At 44.5% G+C, this 18558-nt stretch overlaps 1 protein-coding gene and 2 long non-coding RNA genes across 3 annotated transcripts; 2 read left to right on the top strand and 1 right to left on the bottom strand.

Annotated features, from left to right (window-relative positions):
• Positions 1–4684: 4684 nt before the first annotated feature.
• Positions 4685–5905, top strand: LOC121647478 (transcription factor 7-like 1; the record flags this gene model as incomplete). The annotated part of the gene is made up of 3 exons (XM_041996972.1): positions 4685–4953; positions 5061–5117; positions 5785–5905. Coding segments are annotated over exons 1-3 (330 nt in total), but the record flags the coding sequence as incomplete, so codon positions are not given.
• A 2-nt stretch (positions 5906–5907) lies between these two features.
• On the top strand, positions 5908–6565 carry LOC121647068. The gene is made up of 4 exons (XR_006011776.1): positions 5908–5935; positions 6022–6129; positions 6253–6307; positions 6509–6565. It is a non-coding gene; the product is annotated as an uncharacterized LOC121647068 (long non-coding RNA).
• Positions 6566–10576: 4011 nt separating this feature from the next.
• LOC121647069 lies at positions 10577–10976 on the bottom strand. The gene is made up of 3 exons (XR_006011777.1): positions 10949–10976; positions 10755–10862; positions 10577–10631 (listed from the first exon to the last, which is right to left on the bottom strand). It is a non-coding gene; the product is annotated as an uncharacterized LOC121647069 (long non-coding RNA).
• Between the last annotated feature and the right edge of the window lie 7582 nt (positions 10977–18558).

Genomic DNA, 18558 nt, shown 5'->3' with positions numbered 1-18558 from the left:
AACATGCCGGACTCAGCCTTCCAGATCGACGGCCTGCAGCTATTCCGTGCAGACCGCGACCACCGGTCGGGGAAGTCGAGAGGAGGAGGACTATGTGTGTACATAAACGAAGGTTGGTGTACAAACTGTGGACTGGTAAAAAGCCACTGCTCTGAGGCGATAGAACTTATGACGGTGAAATGTCGGCCGCACTATCTGCCTCGAGAGTTCACCGCGGTGTTCGTCACCATTGTTTACATCTCACCTAATGCTAACGAAGAGCTACAGGAGCTACATGACACCATCAGCTCGCTGCAGACTGCGCACCCGGAGGCACTTTACGTGGTTGCGGGAGACTTCAACCACGTGAAACTGACGGACACTCTGCCCAGGTTTTACCAGCACGTCACCATTCCCACACGAGGGGACAACACTCTGGACTGTGTGTACACAAACATACGTGGTGCATACAGAGCTCTTCCTCGCCCCCATCTTGGCCTCTCTGACCACATCTCCATCCTGCTGGCGCCAGCTTACCGCCCCCTGCTGAGTCGGATCAGGCCAACAAAGAAGACTGTCACTGTGTGGCCCAGTGATGCAGCCTCTGTACTCCAGGACTGCTTCCAGTGCACAGACTGGCAGGTCTTCAGAGAGGCAGCTATGTGTGAGGGAGAGGTGGACCTGGAGGACTACACCTCCTCCGTCCTCGGCTTCATCTCCAAGTGTACTGATGATGTCACCACCACCAGGACAGTTACCTGCTATCCAAACCAGAAACCCTGGTTGAATGCTGAGGTGAGAGCTCTGCTGAAAACCAGGGATGCTGCGTTCAGGGCAGGTGAGGCATCAGCACTAAGAACGGCGAGAAAAGATCTGACGGTGGGTGTCAAGAGGGCCAAAGCAGCATACGCTCAGAAGATTCAGGGTCACCTCACCTCCAACGACCCCCGGAGCATGTGGATGGGCATAAAGTGCATCACAGACTACAACACCAAGGATGCACAATGTCCAAAGGACCCCTCCCTGCCAGACAAACTAAACAGGTTTTATGCTCGCTTTGAGAACCCTGACTCCCCCCCTCCCTGCAATAGACTAACACCACCACCTGGTGACACGCCCCTCTGTGTGTCCACTGCTGATGTGAGGAAGACCCTTAAAGGAATTAACCCCCGCAAAGCTGCTGGCCCAGACAACATCCCAGGGCGTGTACTGAAAGACTGCGCACACCAGCTGGCTGAGGTGCTGACGGACATCTTCAACACCTCACTGTCGCTGGCATCTGTTCCCACCTGTCTAAAGACTGCAACCATTGCCCCCGTCCCAAAGTGTCCCACAGTGACAGGCCTGAATGACTACCGACCCATAGCCCTGACCCCGGTAGTCATGAAGTGCTTCGAGAGGCTGGTTATGGCCCACATCAAAGACTCCATCAACGTCACCGTGGACCCACATCAGTATGCATACAGAAAGAACCGCTCCACTGATGACGCCATCTCATCAGTGGTCCACACAACCCTCACCCACCTGGAGAGCAGAAACTCATACGCCCGCCTGCTCTTCCTGGACTTCTCCTCTGCCTTCAACACCATCATCCCACAGACACTGGTGCAGAAGCTCTCCACCCTTGGTCTGAGTAACACACTGGGGAACTGGGTCCTGGACTTTCTGACCAACAGACCTCAGACTGTCAGGATCCATAACTCCACCTCCTCCTCCATCACCCTCAGCACTGGCTCTCCTCAGGGCTGTGTGCTGAGCCCCCTCCTGTTCACTCTGCTGACATATGACTGCTCGGCGAGACATCCCAGCTGTCATATAGTGAAGTTTGCAGATGACACAGCGGTTGTGGGACGCATCAACAACAACGATGAGTCGGAATACAGAGAGGAGGTGGAACACCTGGTGCAGTGGTGCAGAGAAAACAACCTCTGCATCAATGTGAAGAAGACCAAGGAGATGGTGGTGGACTTCAGGAAGGATAAGCACCCTACTCCTCCCCTGCACATCGGAGGAGTAGCTGTGGAGGTGGTCTCCAGCTACAGGTACCTGGGTGTGCACATAACCGAGGACCTCACCTGGAACACCAACACTTCCCAGCTGGTCAGGAAAGCACACCAGCGCCTCTACTTCCTTAGGAAGCTGCGGCGAGCCGGACTAGGGAGCGCTGTCCTGAGGAGCTTCTACCGCTGCGCGGTGGAGAGCGTCCTCTGCACCTGCATCACCGTGTGGCACGGCAACTGCACCGCCGCTGAGAGGAAGGCTCTGCAGAGGGTGGTAAAGGCTGCACAGAGGACTATGGGGAGCAGCCTTCCCACCACCTTAGACCTCTACACAGCACGATGCAGGGGGAGGGCCCTCCGCATCATGAAGGACTCCACCCATCCAGCACATGGACTTTTCCAACCCCTCCCCTCAGGCAGGCGGCTGAGATGCATAAGGAGCAAGATCACCAGGTTCAGGAACAGCTTCTTCCCTGAAGCTGTCAGACTGCTGAACTCTTGCCATGCCTTGTAGACTCCTCCCCACCCTACTTCCCCACCTCTGAACACCAGCCCAAACCCTGCTGCCCTGCCCCCACCCCCCCATCCCCACCCCAACTGAATCCACCCCCCCACTCCGACAAACAGACCTGCACTGCAAACACTTTACCTGTCCACATGTTTACATGTTTACCTGCTGTCCATACAAGTGCAATATCATTAATATTAATATCAGAAATGTTATACTTTGTACTATCACTACCTCATGCACATACATACTTGCACATATTTATCTAGGCTGCACATGCAAACTGGGCTCTTTAGTGTTTACTGTTATTTTTATTTAAAATTTTGCTGTTTATATTCTATTGTATTTAGCTTATATTCTATTTATATTTAGCCTATATTTCTAATTTTTTTCATGTCTTATTTTATTTGACTTATTGCCCTCCTTCTTATGGCTCAAACCGGGACCTCAGTTCTAATTTCGTACCATAAACATGTAAATGTGAGCTGGTATGACAATAAAGTTCCTTGAATCCTTGAATCTTTGAATCCTTGAAAAGGAAAAGACCCAGAATTAAGCTGGCTAAATTATGTGCACCTAGAGACAAGGGAGGTTTGGGGTTACCGGATCCAAGATTATATTATATTTCTTTTGAGATGGCAAAACTAGCTAAACTTTGGATGGGACAGTATGAATTGGATTGGACTATTATTGAAAAATATTTATCCTCCCCCTTCACACCTATTGAGTGCCTCTCTGAGTGCGGGTAGAACTACAAACCCTGTCATGTGACACTCACGGGACGTCTGGACAAAAGTGCACAGGTTGATTGGGTTGTCACAGTGTAAACAGTTGTATTCCTCCCCATGAGAAAACCCTTTAATTAGCATTGGGACAACACCACTTTACTGGAAGGGCTGGCATAACGATGGTATATGTACGCTGGATAATCTCTATGATGGTGGAGTGTTTATGTCATACAATGAACTGCTGAAGAAATACAACCTGACTGGAAAGGAAAATTTCTGGAAATACCTGCAGATCAGGAACTGTGTCAAGTCACTCAAACAGCAAAATGAAGAAAACCTCATTCTGGATTACTTCGCAAGGCCACCTCATCATCATCGCGCTTCCACTTTTTACAGAACAATCAGCTACGCCATCAGCAGTGACTGTAAAAATTTAAAGGTTTTGTGGGAAAAGGACATTGGGTGCGTGTTCGGCGACGAGGAATGGATGAAAATTGTTCCACAGACTGGAAAATACATAAGGGAATGTAAAGGTAAATTTACACAGTACAAAATTATGCCGAGATATTACTGGACACCAGTGAGACTGAACAGAATGGGTCTTAAAAGTGACTTTATGTGCTGGAAATGTCAAAAGGATGCAGGTACACTGATACATTGTCTGTGGGAATGTCCATTTATAAGACCCCTGTGGTTGATTATTGTACGAATCCTGAGTGATTGGTTGGGTGAAACAGTGCCACTCTGTCCAAGACTCTGTTTGCTTGGTGATAGAGGACGGATGTCTCATATATCAAAAGGGAAGTTTTCCGTTATAATAATTGGGATCTCTGTAGCAGCCAGGGTTATCCTTAAGCACTGGAAAACTCCAAAAACCCCACAAGTTAAGGAATGGGTCAACCTGATGGTTAAAATGGCCTCATATGAGTGTATGCTCTACAAATTAAGTAGCAGGGACAAAACTATTGCACCGGTCTGGGGACCATTTTGGTCTTACATTACTATAAGAGCCACCCAACAGGAGGACTCCTGAAGGCTCCCTTACTGATGACTGTCTCATGTTTTTGTATCTGGTAGCTACTGTCACACCCCATGTTTGTTTGTTTGTTTGTTTGTGTTCACTTATGTTTTATATATTTGTCTTATATTTTATACGTGATAGCCCCTCATATGTCAAGGTCAATTTATGTCAACCTCTCCAATGTTAAAGGATGTTTAACAGAATGTTTTGTTACCCTGTCATGTAAAAAATATTAATAAAAAAAATCAATAAATCTGTTTTCTAAGAGCTCAGAGGTCAGGTTTAACAAAGTGTTAAATGTAGCAACAGATAAAATTAAATTCAAGTAAATTAACTTGAAACTAAAACAATAATTTAATAAACAACAAACTTGTAGAGCATCAAGCAATAAATGAATGAATTCGGAAAAGTGACAAAAATAACACTAAGGTAAAAAAACATGGTTTATTTAAAAAGATGAATAATTTGAAACGGTTTTGGTGATAAAGAATCATCTAGTAGCTGGTTAGATGAATCCGATCAAACAGGTGAACATGTCTCCCGTTCCCACTCTTTCCTATAATGGATGAAAGTGTGTATGTGTGTGTGTGAGCTGGTGGGCGGACGTCACCACAGCAACTTGTTTCACATCTGTTCTGTGTGTTTGTGTCTACAGGTGAACTCTCTGCCAGTTCTCTGGCTCGTTGATGGGCAGCTAGTGGTCCCTCCTGGATACCTGTAAGTAAAAGACAAGTCCTGATCAATGTTTAACACCAGCAGCTGAGCCTCTGTTTGTATGTCCACACCGTCTTCCTGCTGTTAAATGTGTGTATCTGTCTCTGCAGGATGCCGGTGCACGACCCCCGCCACGCTGCAACCACCCAGAGCGCCTGCTGCTCACAGTAAGTTTTTAATGGATGCTTTCACTCCAGATCTTCTTTTCTTCTCTCCTGATCTGTGCCAGTGGACCAGGTTTCTGCTTTGTTGCCTCAATATTTGTGTCCCATGGAAAGTTAAGGTTCCTGAGATTGGAAGGATGTATACCGGGGCTATTCAATTCGGTCCTACGAGGGCCGCAATCCAGCAGGTTTTCCATATATCCCTGTTTCAACACACCTGATTCAAATTAATTAGTCATTGTGCAGAACTTTGTAAGATCCATTAATTTGATGCAGGTGTGTTGAAACAGGGATCTATGGAAAACCAGCTGGATTGCGGCCCTCCTAGGACTGAATTGAATAGCACTGATGTATACCATTCCAGGCTAAAATCATAACAGATTCATTTTATACGTTTATTTTCGACCAGTCACCAATGCAATTTATCTGTGAAGCCATGCTGTTCCCCAGTAGCAAATGATGCTGTAACAAAAGAGGTCCTGTTACATCAACAAGGGTCCAGTAAAAGTAGTCCAGTAAAATAGTTGGTCCACAACAAGTCTTTTATCCATAAAAACTCATTGTAAGCGAAACCTGAAGGATTTTAAGGTGTACTTTTTTCCTTTTTGTGAGTCAAAATGTAAACACGAGTCCTCCTCTGACTGGTTTTTATTCTGTTTTGTGGCTGCAGGAAGAGGAAGCGAGATGACCACAGCGAGCCGCCATACGTTAAGAAGCCACCCAACGCCTTCATGCTCTTTCTGAAGGAGCAGAGGGTGAGTGTGGTGGCTGAACTTGGCCACACCGGGAGCGGGGCGGTGAACACCATCTTGGGGGAGAGAGTAAGTAAACTTGATCTGCTAAGCATCCTGTGTTGATGCTGGTTTCTGATCTGGGAGGCTGACAGTATTTTGTGGTCTGTCCACAGTGGAAGTCCTTGTCCACCGAGCAGCAGGCCAAGTACTACCAGGAGGCCGACGCAGCGAGGCGCCGCCATGAGCAGCAGCACCCCCAGTGGTCCAGCAGGGACAACTACGTACGTACGCTGTGCTCAGACATGATCACCTCACTGCACTGATGCTGATGAAACGGTGACAGCAAAGAGTTTCTATCAGCTGGTATCAGAGGAAAAATCAAATGTCTCTTTTTTACTTTTTAGGGTCAGAAGAGGAAGAGGAGGCATCAGGGAAGCACAGCTCCCAGCAGCTCTGGAGGTAACACAAGACTTCACAGCATGTGTCCCATAGGTCCAAAGGTCCCACATTGTTAAAACGTTATTGTTGAACAACAGAGACACACGTTAAAAAAATCAGCTGATTGAAACATTAAGATGAAGATCACAGTCAAGGTTAGAATTAAAATCTTTCTTGAAGTTGTCTCAGAAGGCTGATGGTGTTTTTGTATTTGTGTTGCAGCTTCCTCTTCTCAGCCTGAGGGAGGGTCTGCCGCACCTGCCTCTGATGTCTGAGGTAAGCCCCGCCTCCTGGTGGATCCTGCTAGGTCCTCCACTAGTCCCCCCCCCCCCGAGCCCAGACACAGTTCACCCATTCAGCATCATACTGATTTTTGGCCCTTAAATCCTTAAAGATAGCCAGTCAGTTAGTTCCTCTGAATGGCAGGAACCTTGGAGTCATTCTTGACCAGGATTAGTTCTTTAGTTCTCACATCAAACACGTCTCTAGAGCAGCTATCTTTCATTTAGCATGCCATGCTATTTTTATTTATATAGCACTTTTAAAGAGTGCAACACAACAGGTAAAACACAGGACAGAAATAAAACACACTCTACAATTAAAAACTATATAAACGCTAAAAACATAGAAGATACAAACAAACTGAACGGACGGTAAAAGTAACGCCAACCTCTCATTGAGTTAAAAGCCAAGGAATAAAAGTGTGATTTCAAACTAGATCTAAAAACATCAACTGAGGAAGCTCGTTCCAGAGCTTCGGGGCCACAACAGAAAACCTTCTCAGTTTCCAGCAACATCTGCTCAGCTGACTGCAGGGAACAAGGAAAGGTGTAGGTGCAGCAAGTTGGACAAAGATGAGGGCGCAAAACCATAAAAACACGTAAATTTCTTGAACTAGAATGGGTGGCAGGGCTTTTAGTTTTCATCCCGCTTTCTGTCTGTCTGGGGACAAAATGCTGACACACTTTCTGTTTTTAAGACAAAACTAAAAGTTGGCGTCCTTGATGAGCTAATGTGTAATTTATTAACCTGATAATCAAATAATTTATCATAACATTTAAAATTCACTGAAAGTGTTTAATCATTGATGTTTCTTCTCTCTTGTGGGCAGACGAGTGGCCGTGGTCTTCCAGTGTGGTCCCAGAACGTAGACCAGAAGTTCTGGAACAAACAGACTGAAATCCTCCTCAGAGCCTCTTCATCCATTTTTTATTTCAATTTCATGATTAACTTTTGTATATAGTTCTGTTTATAGTTCCATGTAAATAGTTCCATTTAAGGTTTAATGTTTGTTTTTCTCTTGTTTTTGTTGCTCTACAGTGCTGACCATCCAACTGTAGAACATCCACCTTACATCTCCACCTGCAGCCAATAACATCAGCTTGTGTTAACATCCACCTCAAGTCTCCATCTACAGCCAACAACATCGGCTTGTGTTAACATCCACCTCATGTCTCCATCTTCAGCAAACAACAATATCGGCTTGTGTTAACATCCACCTTGTCTCCATCTACAGCCAACAATATCGGCTTGTTTTAACATCCACCTCATGTCTCCACCTACACCCAACAACATCAGCATCAGCTTTCTGCCTCCACCGGCATACTCTACCGTCGCCTTGCTGTCTCCACCTGCAGCCAACAACATCAGCTTGTGTTAACACCCACCTCATGTCTCCATCTACAGCCAACAATATCGGCTTGTTTTAACATCCACCTCATGTCTCCACCTACACCCAACAACATCAGCTTTCTGTCTCCACCTGCAGCCAATAACATGGGCTTTCTGTCTCCACCAAAAATCCTTGTCCGTCTTCTAGTTGATGAGTGAGGTGCTAATCAAAGCTTCGTGGTAAGTGACATGTTCCTGTTTAAATTGGCCTTTTTTTTTTTTTTTTTTTTTAACTGATTTCTCTCCTTTTGAGCAGGTTGAATCAGGATGAAGCAGGATGAAGTAGGTTTCACCCTACTTCATCCTGCTTCATCCTCTTTCACCCTGCTTGGTCCTGCTTCACCCTACTTGAACCTACTTCATCCTGCTTCACCTTACTTCATCCTGCATCACCCTACTTTATCCTCCTTCACCCTGCTTCACCCTAATTGAACCTGCTTCATCCTATTTCACTCTGCTTGGTCCTGCTTCACCCTACTTGAATCTGCTTCACCCTACTTAAACCTGCTTCATCCAATTTCACTCAGCTTGGTCCTGCTTAACTCTGCTTCACCCTACTTCATCCTGCTTCACCCTACTTCATCCACCTGCTTCATCCTGTTTCATTCTGCTTCACCCTAATTCACCCTGCTTCATCCTGTTTCATTCTGCTTCACCCTAATTCACCCTACTTCACCCTGCTTCATCCTGTTTTACCCTGCTGCACCCTACTTTATCCTGCTTCGCCCTGCTTCATCCTGCATCACCCTACTTTATCCTCCTTCACCCTGCTTCACCCTATTTGAACCTGCTTCATCCTATTTCACTCGGCTTGGTCCTGCTTCACCCTACTTCATGCTGCTTCATCCTACTTGAACCTGCTTCACCCTGCTTTATCCTACTTCACCCTGCTTCACCCTGCTTTATCCTACTTCACCCTGCTTCATCCTGCTTCATCCTGCTTTATCCTGCTTTATCCTGCTTTATCCTGCTTCACCCTGCTTCACCCTGCTTTATCCTACTTGAGTATACTACTACTATCCTACTAGAGTCTGCAGGTGGAGGCAGAAAGCTGATGCTGTTCTCTGCAGGTGAAGACAGAAGCCGATGTTGTTGGCTGCATGTGGAGCCTGCAGGTGGAGGTAGTAAGCCGATGTTGTTGGCTGCAGGTGGAGGCAGCAAGCCGATGATATTGGCTGCAGGTGGAGACATGAGGTGGATGTTAACACAAGCCGATGTTGTTGGCTGTAGATGGAGACTTGAGGTGGATGTTAACACAAGCTGATGTTATTGGCTGCAGGTGGAGATGTAAGGTGGATGTTCTACAGTTGGATGGTCAGCACTGTAGAGCAACAAAAACAAGAGAAAAACAAACATTAAACCTTAAATGGAACTATTTACATGGAACTATAAACAGAACTATATACAAAAGTTAATCATGAAATTGAAATAAAAAATGGATGAAGAGGCTCTGAGGAGGATTTCAGTCTGTTTGTTCCAGAACTTCTGGTCTACGTTCTGGGACCACACTGGAAGACCACGGCCACTCGTCTGCCCACAAGAGAGAAGAAACATCAATGATTAAACAGTTTCAGTGAATTTTAAATGTTATGATAAATTATTTGATTATCAGGTTAATAAATTACACATTAGCTCATCAAGGACGCCAACTTTTAGTTTTGTCTTAAAAACAGAAAGTGTGTCAGCATTTTGTCCCCAGACAGACAGAAAGCGGGATGAAAACTAAAAGCCCTGCCACCCATTCTAGTTCAAGAAATTTACGTGTTTTTATGGTTTTGCGCCCTCATCTTTGTCCAACTTGCTGCACCTACACCTTTCCTTGTTCCCTGCAGTCAGCTGAGCAGATGTTGCTGGAAACTGAGAAGGTTTTCTGTTGTGGCCCCGAAGCTCTGGAACGAGCTTCCTCAGTTGATGTTTTTAGATCTAGTTTGAAATCACACTTTTATTCCTTGGCTTTTAACTCAATGAGAGGTTGGCGTTACTTTTACCATCCGTTCAGTTTGTTTGTATCTTCTATGTTTTTAGCGTTTATATAGTTTTTAATTGTAGAGTGTGTTTTATTTCTGTCCTGTGTTTTACCTGTTGTGTTGCACTCTTTAAAAGTGCTATATAAATAAAAATAGCATGGCATGCTAAATGAAAGATAGCTGCTCTAGAGACGTGTTTGATGTGAGAACTAAAGAACTAATCCTGGTCAAGAATGACTCCAAGGTTCCTGCCATTCAGAGGAACTAACTGACTGGCTATCTTTAAGGATTTAAGGGCCAAAAATCAGTATGATGCTGAATGGGTGAACTGTGTCTGGGCTCGGGGGGGGGGGACTAGTGGAGGACCTAGCAGGATCCACCAGGAGGCGGGGCTTACCTCAGACATCAGAGGCAGGTGCGGCAGACCCTCCCTCAGGCTTAGAAGAGGAAGCTGCAACACAAATACAAAAACACCATCAGCCTTCTGAGACAACTTCAAGAAAGATTTTAATTCTAACCTTGACTGTGATCTTCATCTTAATGTTTCAATCAGCTGATTTTTTTAACGTGTGTCTCTGTTGTTCAACAATAACGTTTTAACAATGTGGGACCTTTGGACCTATGGGACACATGCTGTGAAGTCTTGTGTTACCTCCAGAGCTGCTGGGAGCTGTGCTTCCCTGATGCCTCCTCTTCCTCTTCTGACCCTAAAAAGTAAAAAAGAGACATTTGATTTTTCCTCTGATACCAGCTGATAGAAACTCTTTGCTGTCACCGTTTCATCAGCATCAGTGCAGTGAGGTGATCATGTCTGAGCACAGCGTACGTACGTAGTTGTCCCTGCTGGACCACTGGGGGTGCTGCTGCTCATGGCGGCGCCTCGCTGCGTCGGCCTCCTGGTAGTACTTGGCCTGCTGCTCGGTGGACAAGGACTTCCACTGTGGACAGACCACAAAATACTGTCAGCCTCCCAGATCAGAAACCAGCATCAACACAGGATGCTTAGCAGATCAAGTTTACTTACTCTCTCCCCCAAGATGGTGTTCACCGCCCCGCTCCCGGTGTGGCCAAGTTCAGCCACCACACTCACCCTCTGCTCCTTCAGAAAGAGCATGAAGGCGTTGGGTGGCTTCTTAACGTATGGCAGCTCGCTGTGGTCATCTCGCTTCCTCTTCCTGCAGCCACAAAACAGAATAAAAACCAGTCAGAGGAGGACTCGTGTTTACATTTTGACTCACAAAAAGGAAAAAAGTACACCTTAAAATCCTTCAGGTTTCGCTTACAATGAGTTTTTATGGATAAAAGACTTGTTGTGGACCAACTATTTTACTGGACTACTTTTACTGGACCCTTGTTGATGTAACAGGACCTCTTTTGTTACAGCATCATTTGCTACTGGGGAACAGCATGGCTTCACAGATAAATTGCATTGGTGACTGGTCGAAAATAAACGTATAAAATGAATCTGTTATGATTTTAGCCTGGAATGGTATACATCAGTGCTATTCAATTCAGTCCTAGGAGGGCCGCAATCCAGCTGGTTTTCCATGTATCCCTGTTTCAACGCACCTGCATCAAATTAATGGATCTTACAAAGTTCTGCACAATGACTAATTAATTTGAATCAGGTGTGTTGAAACAGGGATATATGGAAAACCTGCTGGATTGCGGCCCTCGTAGGACCGAATTGAATAGCCCCGGTATACATCCTTCCAATCTCAGGAACCTTAACTTTCCATGGGACACAAATATTGAGGCAACAAAGCAGAAACCTGGTCCACTGGCACAGATCAGGAGAGAAGAAAAGAAGATCTGGAGTGAAAGCATCCATTAAAAACTTACTGTGAGCAGCAGGCGCTCTGGGTGGTTGCAGCGTGGCGGGGGTCGTGCACCGGCATCCTGCAGAGACAGATACACACATTTAACAGCAGGAAGACGGTGTGGACATACAAACAGAGGCTCAGCTGCTGGTGTTAAACATTGATCAGGACTTGTCTTTTACTTACAGGTATCCAGGAGGGACCACTAGCTGCCCATCAACGAGCCAGAGAACTGGCAGAGAGTTCACCTGTAGACACAAACACACAGAACAGATGTGAAACAAGTTGCTGTGGTGACGTCCGCCCACCAGCTCACACACACACATACACACTTTCATCCATTATAGGAAAGAGTGGGAACGGGAGACATGTTCACCTGTTTGATCGGATTCATCTAACCAGCTACTAGATGATTCTTTATCACCAAAACCGTTTCAAATTATTCATCTTTTTAAATAAACCATGTTTTTTTACCTTAGTGTTATTTTTGTCACTTTTCCGAATTCATTCATTTATTGCTTGATGCTCTACAAGTTTGTTGTTTATTAAATTATTGTTTTAGTTTCAAGTTAATTTACTTGAATTTAATTTTATCTGTTGCTACATTTAACACTTTGTTAAACCTGACCTCTGAGCTCTTAGAAAACAGATTTATTGATTTTTTTTATTAATATTTTTTACATGACAGGGTAACAAAACATTCTGTTAAACATCCTTTAACATTGGAGAGGTTGACATAAATTGACCTTGACATATGAGGGGCTATCACGTATAAAATATAAGACAAATATATAAAACATAAGTGAACACAAACAAACAAACAAACAAACAAACAAACATGGGGTGTGACAGTAGCTACCTGATACAAAAACATGAGACAGTCATCAGTAAGGGAGCCTTCAGGAGTCCTCCTGTTGGGTGGCTCTTATAGTAATGTAAGACCAAAATGGTCCCCAGACCGGTGCAATAGTTTTGTCCCTGCTACTTAATTTGTAGAGCATACACTCATATGAGGCCATTTTAACCATCAGGTTGACCCATTCCTTAACTTGTGGGGGTTTTGGAGTTTTCCAGTGCTTAAGGATAACCCTGGCTGCTACAGAGATCCCAATTATAATAACGGAAAACTTCCCTTTTGATATATGAGACATCCGTCCTCTATCACCAAGCAAACAGAGTCTTGGACAGAGTGGCACTGTTTCACCCAACCAATCACTCAGGATTCGTACAATAATCAACCACAGGGGTCTTATAAATGGACATTCCCACAGACAATGTATCAGTGTACCTGCATCCTTTTGACATTTCCAGCACATAAAGTCACTTTTAAGACCCATTCTGTTCAGTCTCACTGGTGTCCAGTAATATCTCTGCATAATTTTGTACTGTGTAAATTTACCTTTACATTCCCTTATGTATTTTCCAGTCTGTGGAACAATTTTCATCCATTCCTCGTCGCCGAACACACACCCAATGTCCTTTTCCCACAAAACCTTTAAATTTTTACAGTCACTGCTGATGGCGTAGCTGATTGTTCTGTAAAAAGTGGAAGCGCGATGATGATGAGGTGGCCTTGCGAAGTAATCCAGAATGAGGTTTTCTTCATTTAGCTGTTTGAGTGACTTGACACAGTTCCTGATCTGCAGGTATTTCCAGAAATTTTCCTTTCCAGTTAGGTTGTATTTCTTCAGCAGTTCATTGTATGACATAAACACTCCACCATCATAGAGATTATCCAGCGTACATATACCATGTGTAGGAGCCATTATTTCCTTTTCTTATTTGTTCCAGGCTCATCACGGTGGTGGTATTTGTTTATATTGAGAACGGCACAGGTGACTTGATTTCCCCTCCGCTATTGGTGGCGAGGTGGAGGGGAAGGGCATATATGGGTGGAGACGGCAGAGCGCGTTGTGCTTGGGTAACGGGAGGTCATACGGTTTTTTACCGCTATATTTACGCTATGCTACGCTACGCTAAGGAACGCTAAGAGGATACACTGAGAGAATGCTGAGATCACGCTGAAAGCCACAGTGATAGTCAGCAAAAATGAAAGGTTAAGAAGTCAGAGAACGCTAACCAGATTAGCACCTGGACACATCTTATCTGTTGATCGTCATAGCTCATTAGGCTCACCTTTATCACTTCCACCTGCCGTTGTATACCGCCACCTTGGAATGCAAGTAACTATCTTTTGTGCCATAAATGGGAGCTAACCAAAACAAACATCATTGTCATGGTTTTCTCATGGGGAGGAATACAACTGTTTACACTGTGACAACCCAATCAACCTGTGCACTTTTGTCCAGACGTCCCGTGAGTGTCACATGACAGGGTTTGTAGTTCTACCCGCACTCAGAGAGGCACTCAATAGGTGTGAAGGGGGAGGATAAATATTTTTCAATAATAGTCCAATCCAATTCATACTGTCCCATCCAAAGTTTAGCTAGTTTTGCCATCTCAAAAGAAATATAATATAATCTTGGATCCGGTAACCCCAAACCTCCCTTGTCTCTAGGTGCACATAATTTAGCCAGCTTAATTCTGGGTCTTTTCCTTTCCCACAGAAACTCCTTAATCAATGTGTCATATTGACTAAATATTGCAGGGGGAACAATGACAGGTAGCATCATTAAGGTATAATTGAACTGTGGAGACACAACCATTTTAATTACATTCACCTTCCCCCACAGTGTAAGTTTGATCTTTTCCCACTTGTCCAGGTTAGTCTTTATTTTTTGTAGAATCGGTTCAAAATTTAACACAGGCATTTCTTCTATTTCCCTGCTTATTGAAATTACTAAATATGTCCTTCCCCGAGGAATCCCTTTAAAGCCGAATTTTGTTATTGTATTTCCATTACAAAACCCCGTGATTGGCATGGCCTCAGATTTCGTCCAGTTAATTTTGTAACCTGAAACATTTGAGTATGATTGTATTGTTTCCATTAAATGTGGTGTTGTGTAATCTGGGTCTTTTAACAGGACCAATATGTCATCCGCATACAGTAGCAATTTATGTTGTTTGCAACCCCCCTTATGTCTGCGTTCGCCCTTATAGCAACAGCCAGCGGTTCCAGCGAGATGTTAAAAAGCAGAGGCGAAAGAGGGCAACCCTGCCTCGTGCCCCTTTTAAGACTGGAGAAGGGCGATGTTACACCGTTGGTTGTGACTGACGCCCTGGGGCTGTTATATAGTGTTAACCCATGTAATAAAGTGGTTATTAAACCCAAAATTTGACAGTGCCGCAAAAAGACCATTGGACCATTTTTTTCCCTGTTAATGCTAATTAGGTGTATCAATCTCCTCATGTTGTCTGTCGATGATCTATTTTTCATAAAGCCCACTTGGTCTGGGTGTATGATAACCGGTAATACCTTCTCTAAGCGAGTTGCTAAGATCTTAGTTAAAATCTTGCAGTCTACAATGAGTAAGCTAATGGGTCGAATATTAGAGGGTTGCAAAGGGTCCTTATCCTTCTTTGGCAGAACAGATACCAGGGCTTCGCCAAAAGTAGGGGGTAGGGACTGTAAAGTATACACTTCATTATATACCTCCTTTAGCACTGGAACCAGGATGTCCAAGAATTGCTTATAATACTCAACGGGAAGCCCGTCTAACCCGGGCGATTTCCCATTTTTCATACTAGATATGAATTTCCTAATTTCAGTCTCTGTCATAGGACCACCTAATAGGTCCGCCTGTTCAGGAGTCAATTTAGGTAGATTCAAATTGGTAAAAAACAAACAAACTGTCATTTCTTCCTGTTTGGGATTTATGTCTGAGGTGTACAATGCCTCATAATATTGTTGTAAAACTTTATTTGGTTGCCGTCATTGTTGTACACCCTTTTCTAATGGCTGCGATTAAGTTGCTGGAATTCCGTTGTTTTAATTGTCTGGCCAGCAGTTTGCCCGTTTTTCCCCTTCTTCATAAAAGGATGTCCCCAACCTAAATAAAGCGTATTCTACCTTCTTGTTATATTTTTCCTGAAGTTCAAATTTAAGTTTACAAATATTCTGATATGACTGATCCGGAAATGTTGTGCCAGTTCCCTTTCGCGCACTCTAATTTGAGTCTCTAATTCTTTGCTTTTGCCTATATCCTCCTTTTTTAGATGCATATGCTATGATTTTTCCCCTAATGTATGCTTTTGACGCTTCCCATTCAGTCAACCTTCTGTCGACACTGCCCGTATTTATGTCTAAAAAGGACAAAAGATCTTCTTTTCTAGATGCTGTAAATGTCTCATCATGCAACAATGACGTGTTTAGTCTCCATCTCCCTCTCTTATTTATATCGATCCCCAGCTTTATAGCGGCATGGTCAGACAGAGCTATTGCATTAATTTTGCAATACGCAACTTGTTTAGTAATGTTGTTTGATATCAAGAACATGTCAATTCTCGAGTAGGATTTATGACAGTGTGAGAAAAAAAAAAAGTATACTCTCTTTCGCGTGGATTTGTTAGCCGCCAGATATTTACAAGACCGTTATCCTCACTTAACATATGGATTGCAGCCCTGTCTTTAGGTACTAATGGGCTGGTAAACACGCTTCGATCAATAAAGGCGTCCCAGACCTGATTAAAGTCTCCTGCAAGGATAATATCCCCCTCCATGTCCCCCAGTATTTTATTTACCTCATGAAAGAAATTGGGGTTCCCAATTGTTGGCGCATAAATATTACACAGTATAATATTGCTACCATTTATGTTGGCCTGGAGACAAATCATTCTACCCTCACTAGCTTTCATTTGTTTAATTAAAGTAAAGTTGAGATTCTTGTGTATCAATATAGTGACCCCATTACGTCTGCTGGAGAAGGAGCTATGAAAAACATGCCCCACCCATCCAAATTTCAATTTCATAGCTTCTTCTGCTCCGAAATGAGACTCTTGAATGAATGCAATATCTGCTTTGTGATGCTTAAGATACGCCATTATCTTCCCTCTCTTAGCAGGACTTCCACACCCCTTTATATTCCAACTTATAATTCTAATACATTTTGTAACCATAAAAAGAAAATAACCATACTGCAATAGCCCCAGTCGAAAATAACAAAGTAAAAGCCACTCTCTATCCCAGATTTCTTTGTCATGTCTACGTTTCCTTTAGCACAAACATATATGCAAAAATAAGAACAAAAACTAAACTTAAAGTGTCCCCCCTGAAGCTTCAAGAGGGCCTTTTGGCCACTTCTTGGCCCAAAGAACAAAAATAAAACAGGTAAAATGAAAAAGCCATAGAACAGGTTATGGTCCGCGGGGTGGCCCCGTTGCCAGGCAACAGACCGAGCCAGCTCAGCACTCACCCGCAAAGAGTTCTTCATACTGTCCACCCGTCCCATAGTTGTCATCGGTCCTGTGGACGAATATTATCCCGTAAGTCGTTCACCCGTTTTGACCGTGTCTGTTAATGAAGTTTTCCGCCTCCTCAGCGCTGGTGAAGCGATGTGCTTATTGATTTATTTTAATGAATTTAGCTCCATTTGTTGTGAAATCTTCATCATCTTTATGGATAAAGTAGAATGAACATCTGTCCGTTCCCTCCACTCTCACCTGTTCCTCACTGTCAGCACCTACCTGAGGAGGAGAAAGTAAGAAAAAGGAGGAGGAGGAGAAGGTGGTGGAGCAGGAGAAGGAAGAGGAGAGATAAAAAGAGGAAATAGGAGGAGGAGGGGGAGAAGGAGATAGAGGAGAAAGAGGAGAAACAGTAAGGAGGGGGAGAAAGAGGAGGAGAAGAAAGGGGGAGCAGGAAAAGGAGAAAGAGGAAGAGAACAGAAAAGAAGAAACACTAGAAAGAGGAGAAGGGCAAGATAAAGGACAACAGGAGAAGGAATAGGAGGAGAAAGATGAGAAGGAGGAGGAATAGGAAGATGAGGGGGAGGAGAAGGGATCAAAGGAGGAGAGGGAGGATGAAGCAGAGATGGAGGATGTCTGGTGTCCACCACCTCGAGCCCGACAGACCGCAAATACGCTGTGAGGATTTCCTGCAACACAGAAATCATTAAGCAGAAACTAAAGCAGGAAACACATCACACACACTCTCACTGCAGATTCATCACACTGTCTGCAGACAGAAACACATCACACACACTCTCACTGCAGATTCATCACACTGACTGCAGACACAAACACATCACACACACTCTCACTGCAGATTCATCACACTGTCTGCAGACAGAAACACATCACACACACTCTCACTGCAGATTCATCACACTGACTGCAGACACAAACACATCACACACACTCTCACTGCAGATTCATCACACTGACTGCAGACACAAACACATCACACACACTCTCACTGCAGATTCATCACACTAACTGCAGACACAAACACATCACACACACTCTCACTGCAGATTCATGAGGTTAGAAGGCGGTTTACAAACCACAGGTCGGACTGCTGACAAGGCAGACAGCGGGGAATCCAGAGAATCTCCGGTGGGGCAAGGAAAGTAGAGTCCGTGATCCGATATCTCAGTCCTGTAATAATTTCCAGAGGTCAGTGAGTCAGAAGATCCAAACAAGCACAAGCACCAGACAGGGGGCAGGCAGAGGCGAAATCCAAATCCAGGCAAGAGGGTCAACGACAGACAGGCACGCAGGCAGGCAGAAGTACAAAGGCTGGATACGTACAGAGATGAACCAAGACGATCTGGCAGGGAAGAGTTGTCACCAGCAGGTATATAAAGCGCTCAGCGCAGGTGGAGCGCATCAGCAATCATGAATGAATGAGGGGAAGATGCCTTCAGGGCAGCTGGGAAAGCTGGGCCCCGTACCACGGAGCATGACAGGAGCCATTCAA

The sequence above is a fragment of the Melanotaenia boesemani genome, chromosome 10 (assembly GCF_017639745.1).
Source record: "Melanotaenia boesemani isolate fMelBoe1 chromosome 10, fMelBoe1.pri, whole genome shotgun sequence".
NCBI classification, from domain to species: Eukaryota; Metazoa; Chordata; class Actinopteri; order Atheriniformes; family Melanotaeniidae; genus Melanotaenia; species Melanotaenia boesemani.
The sequence above is the reverse complement of the archived record's forward strand: the minus strand, read 5'-3'. Positions and strand labels throughout refer to the sequence as shown.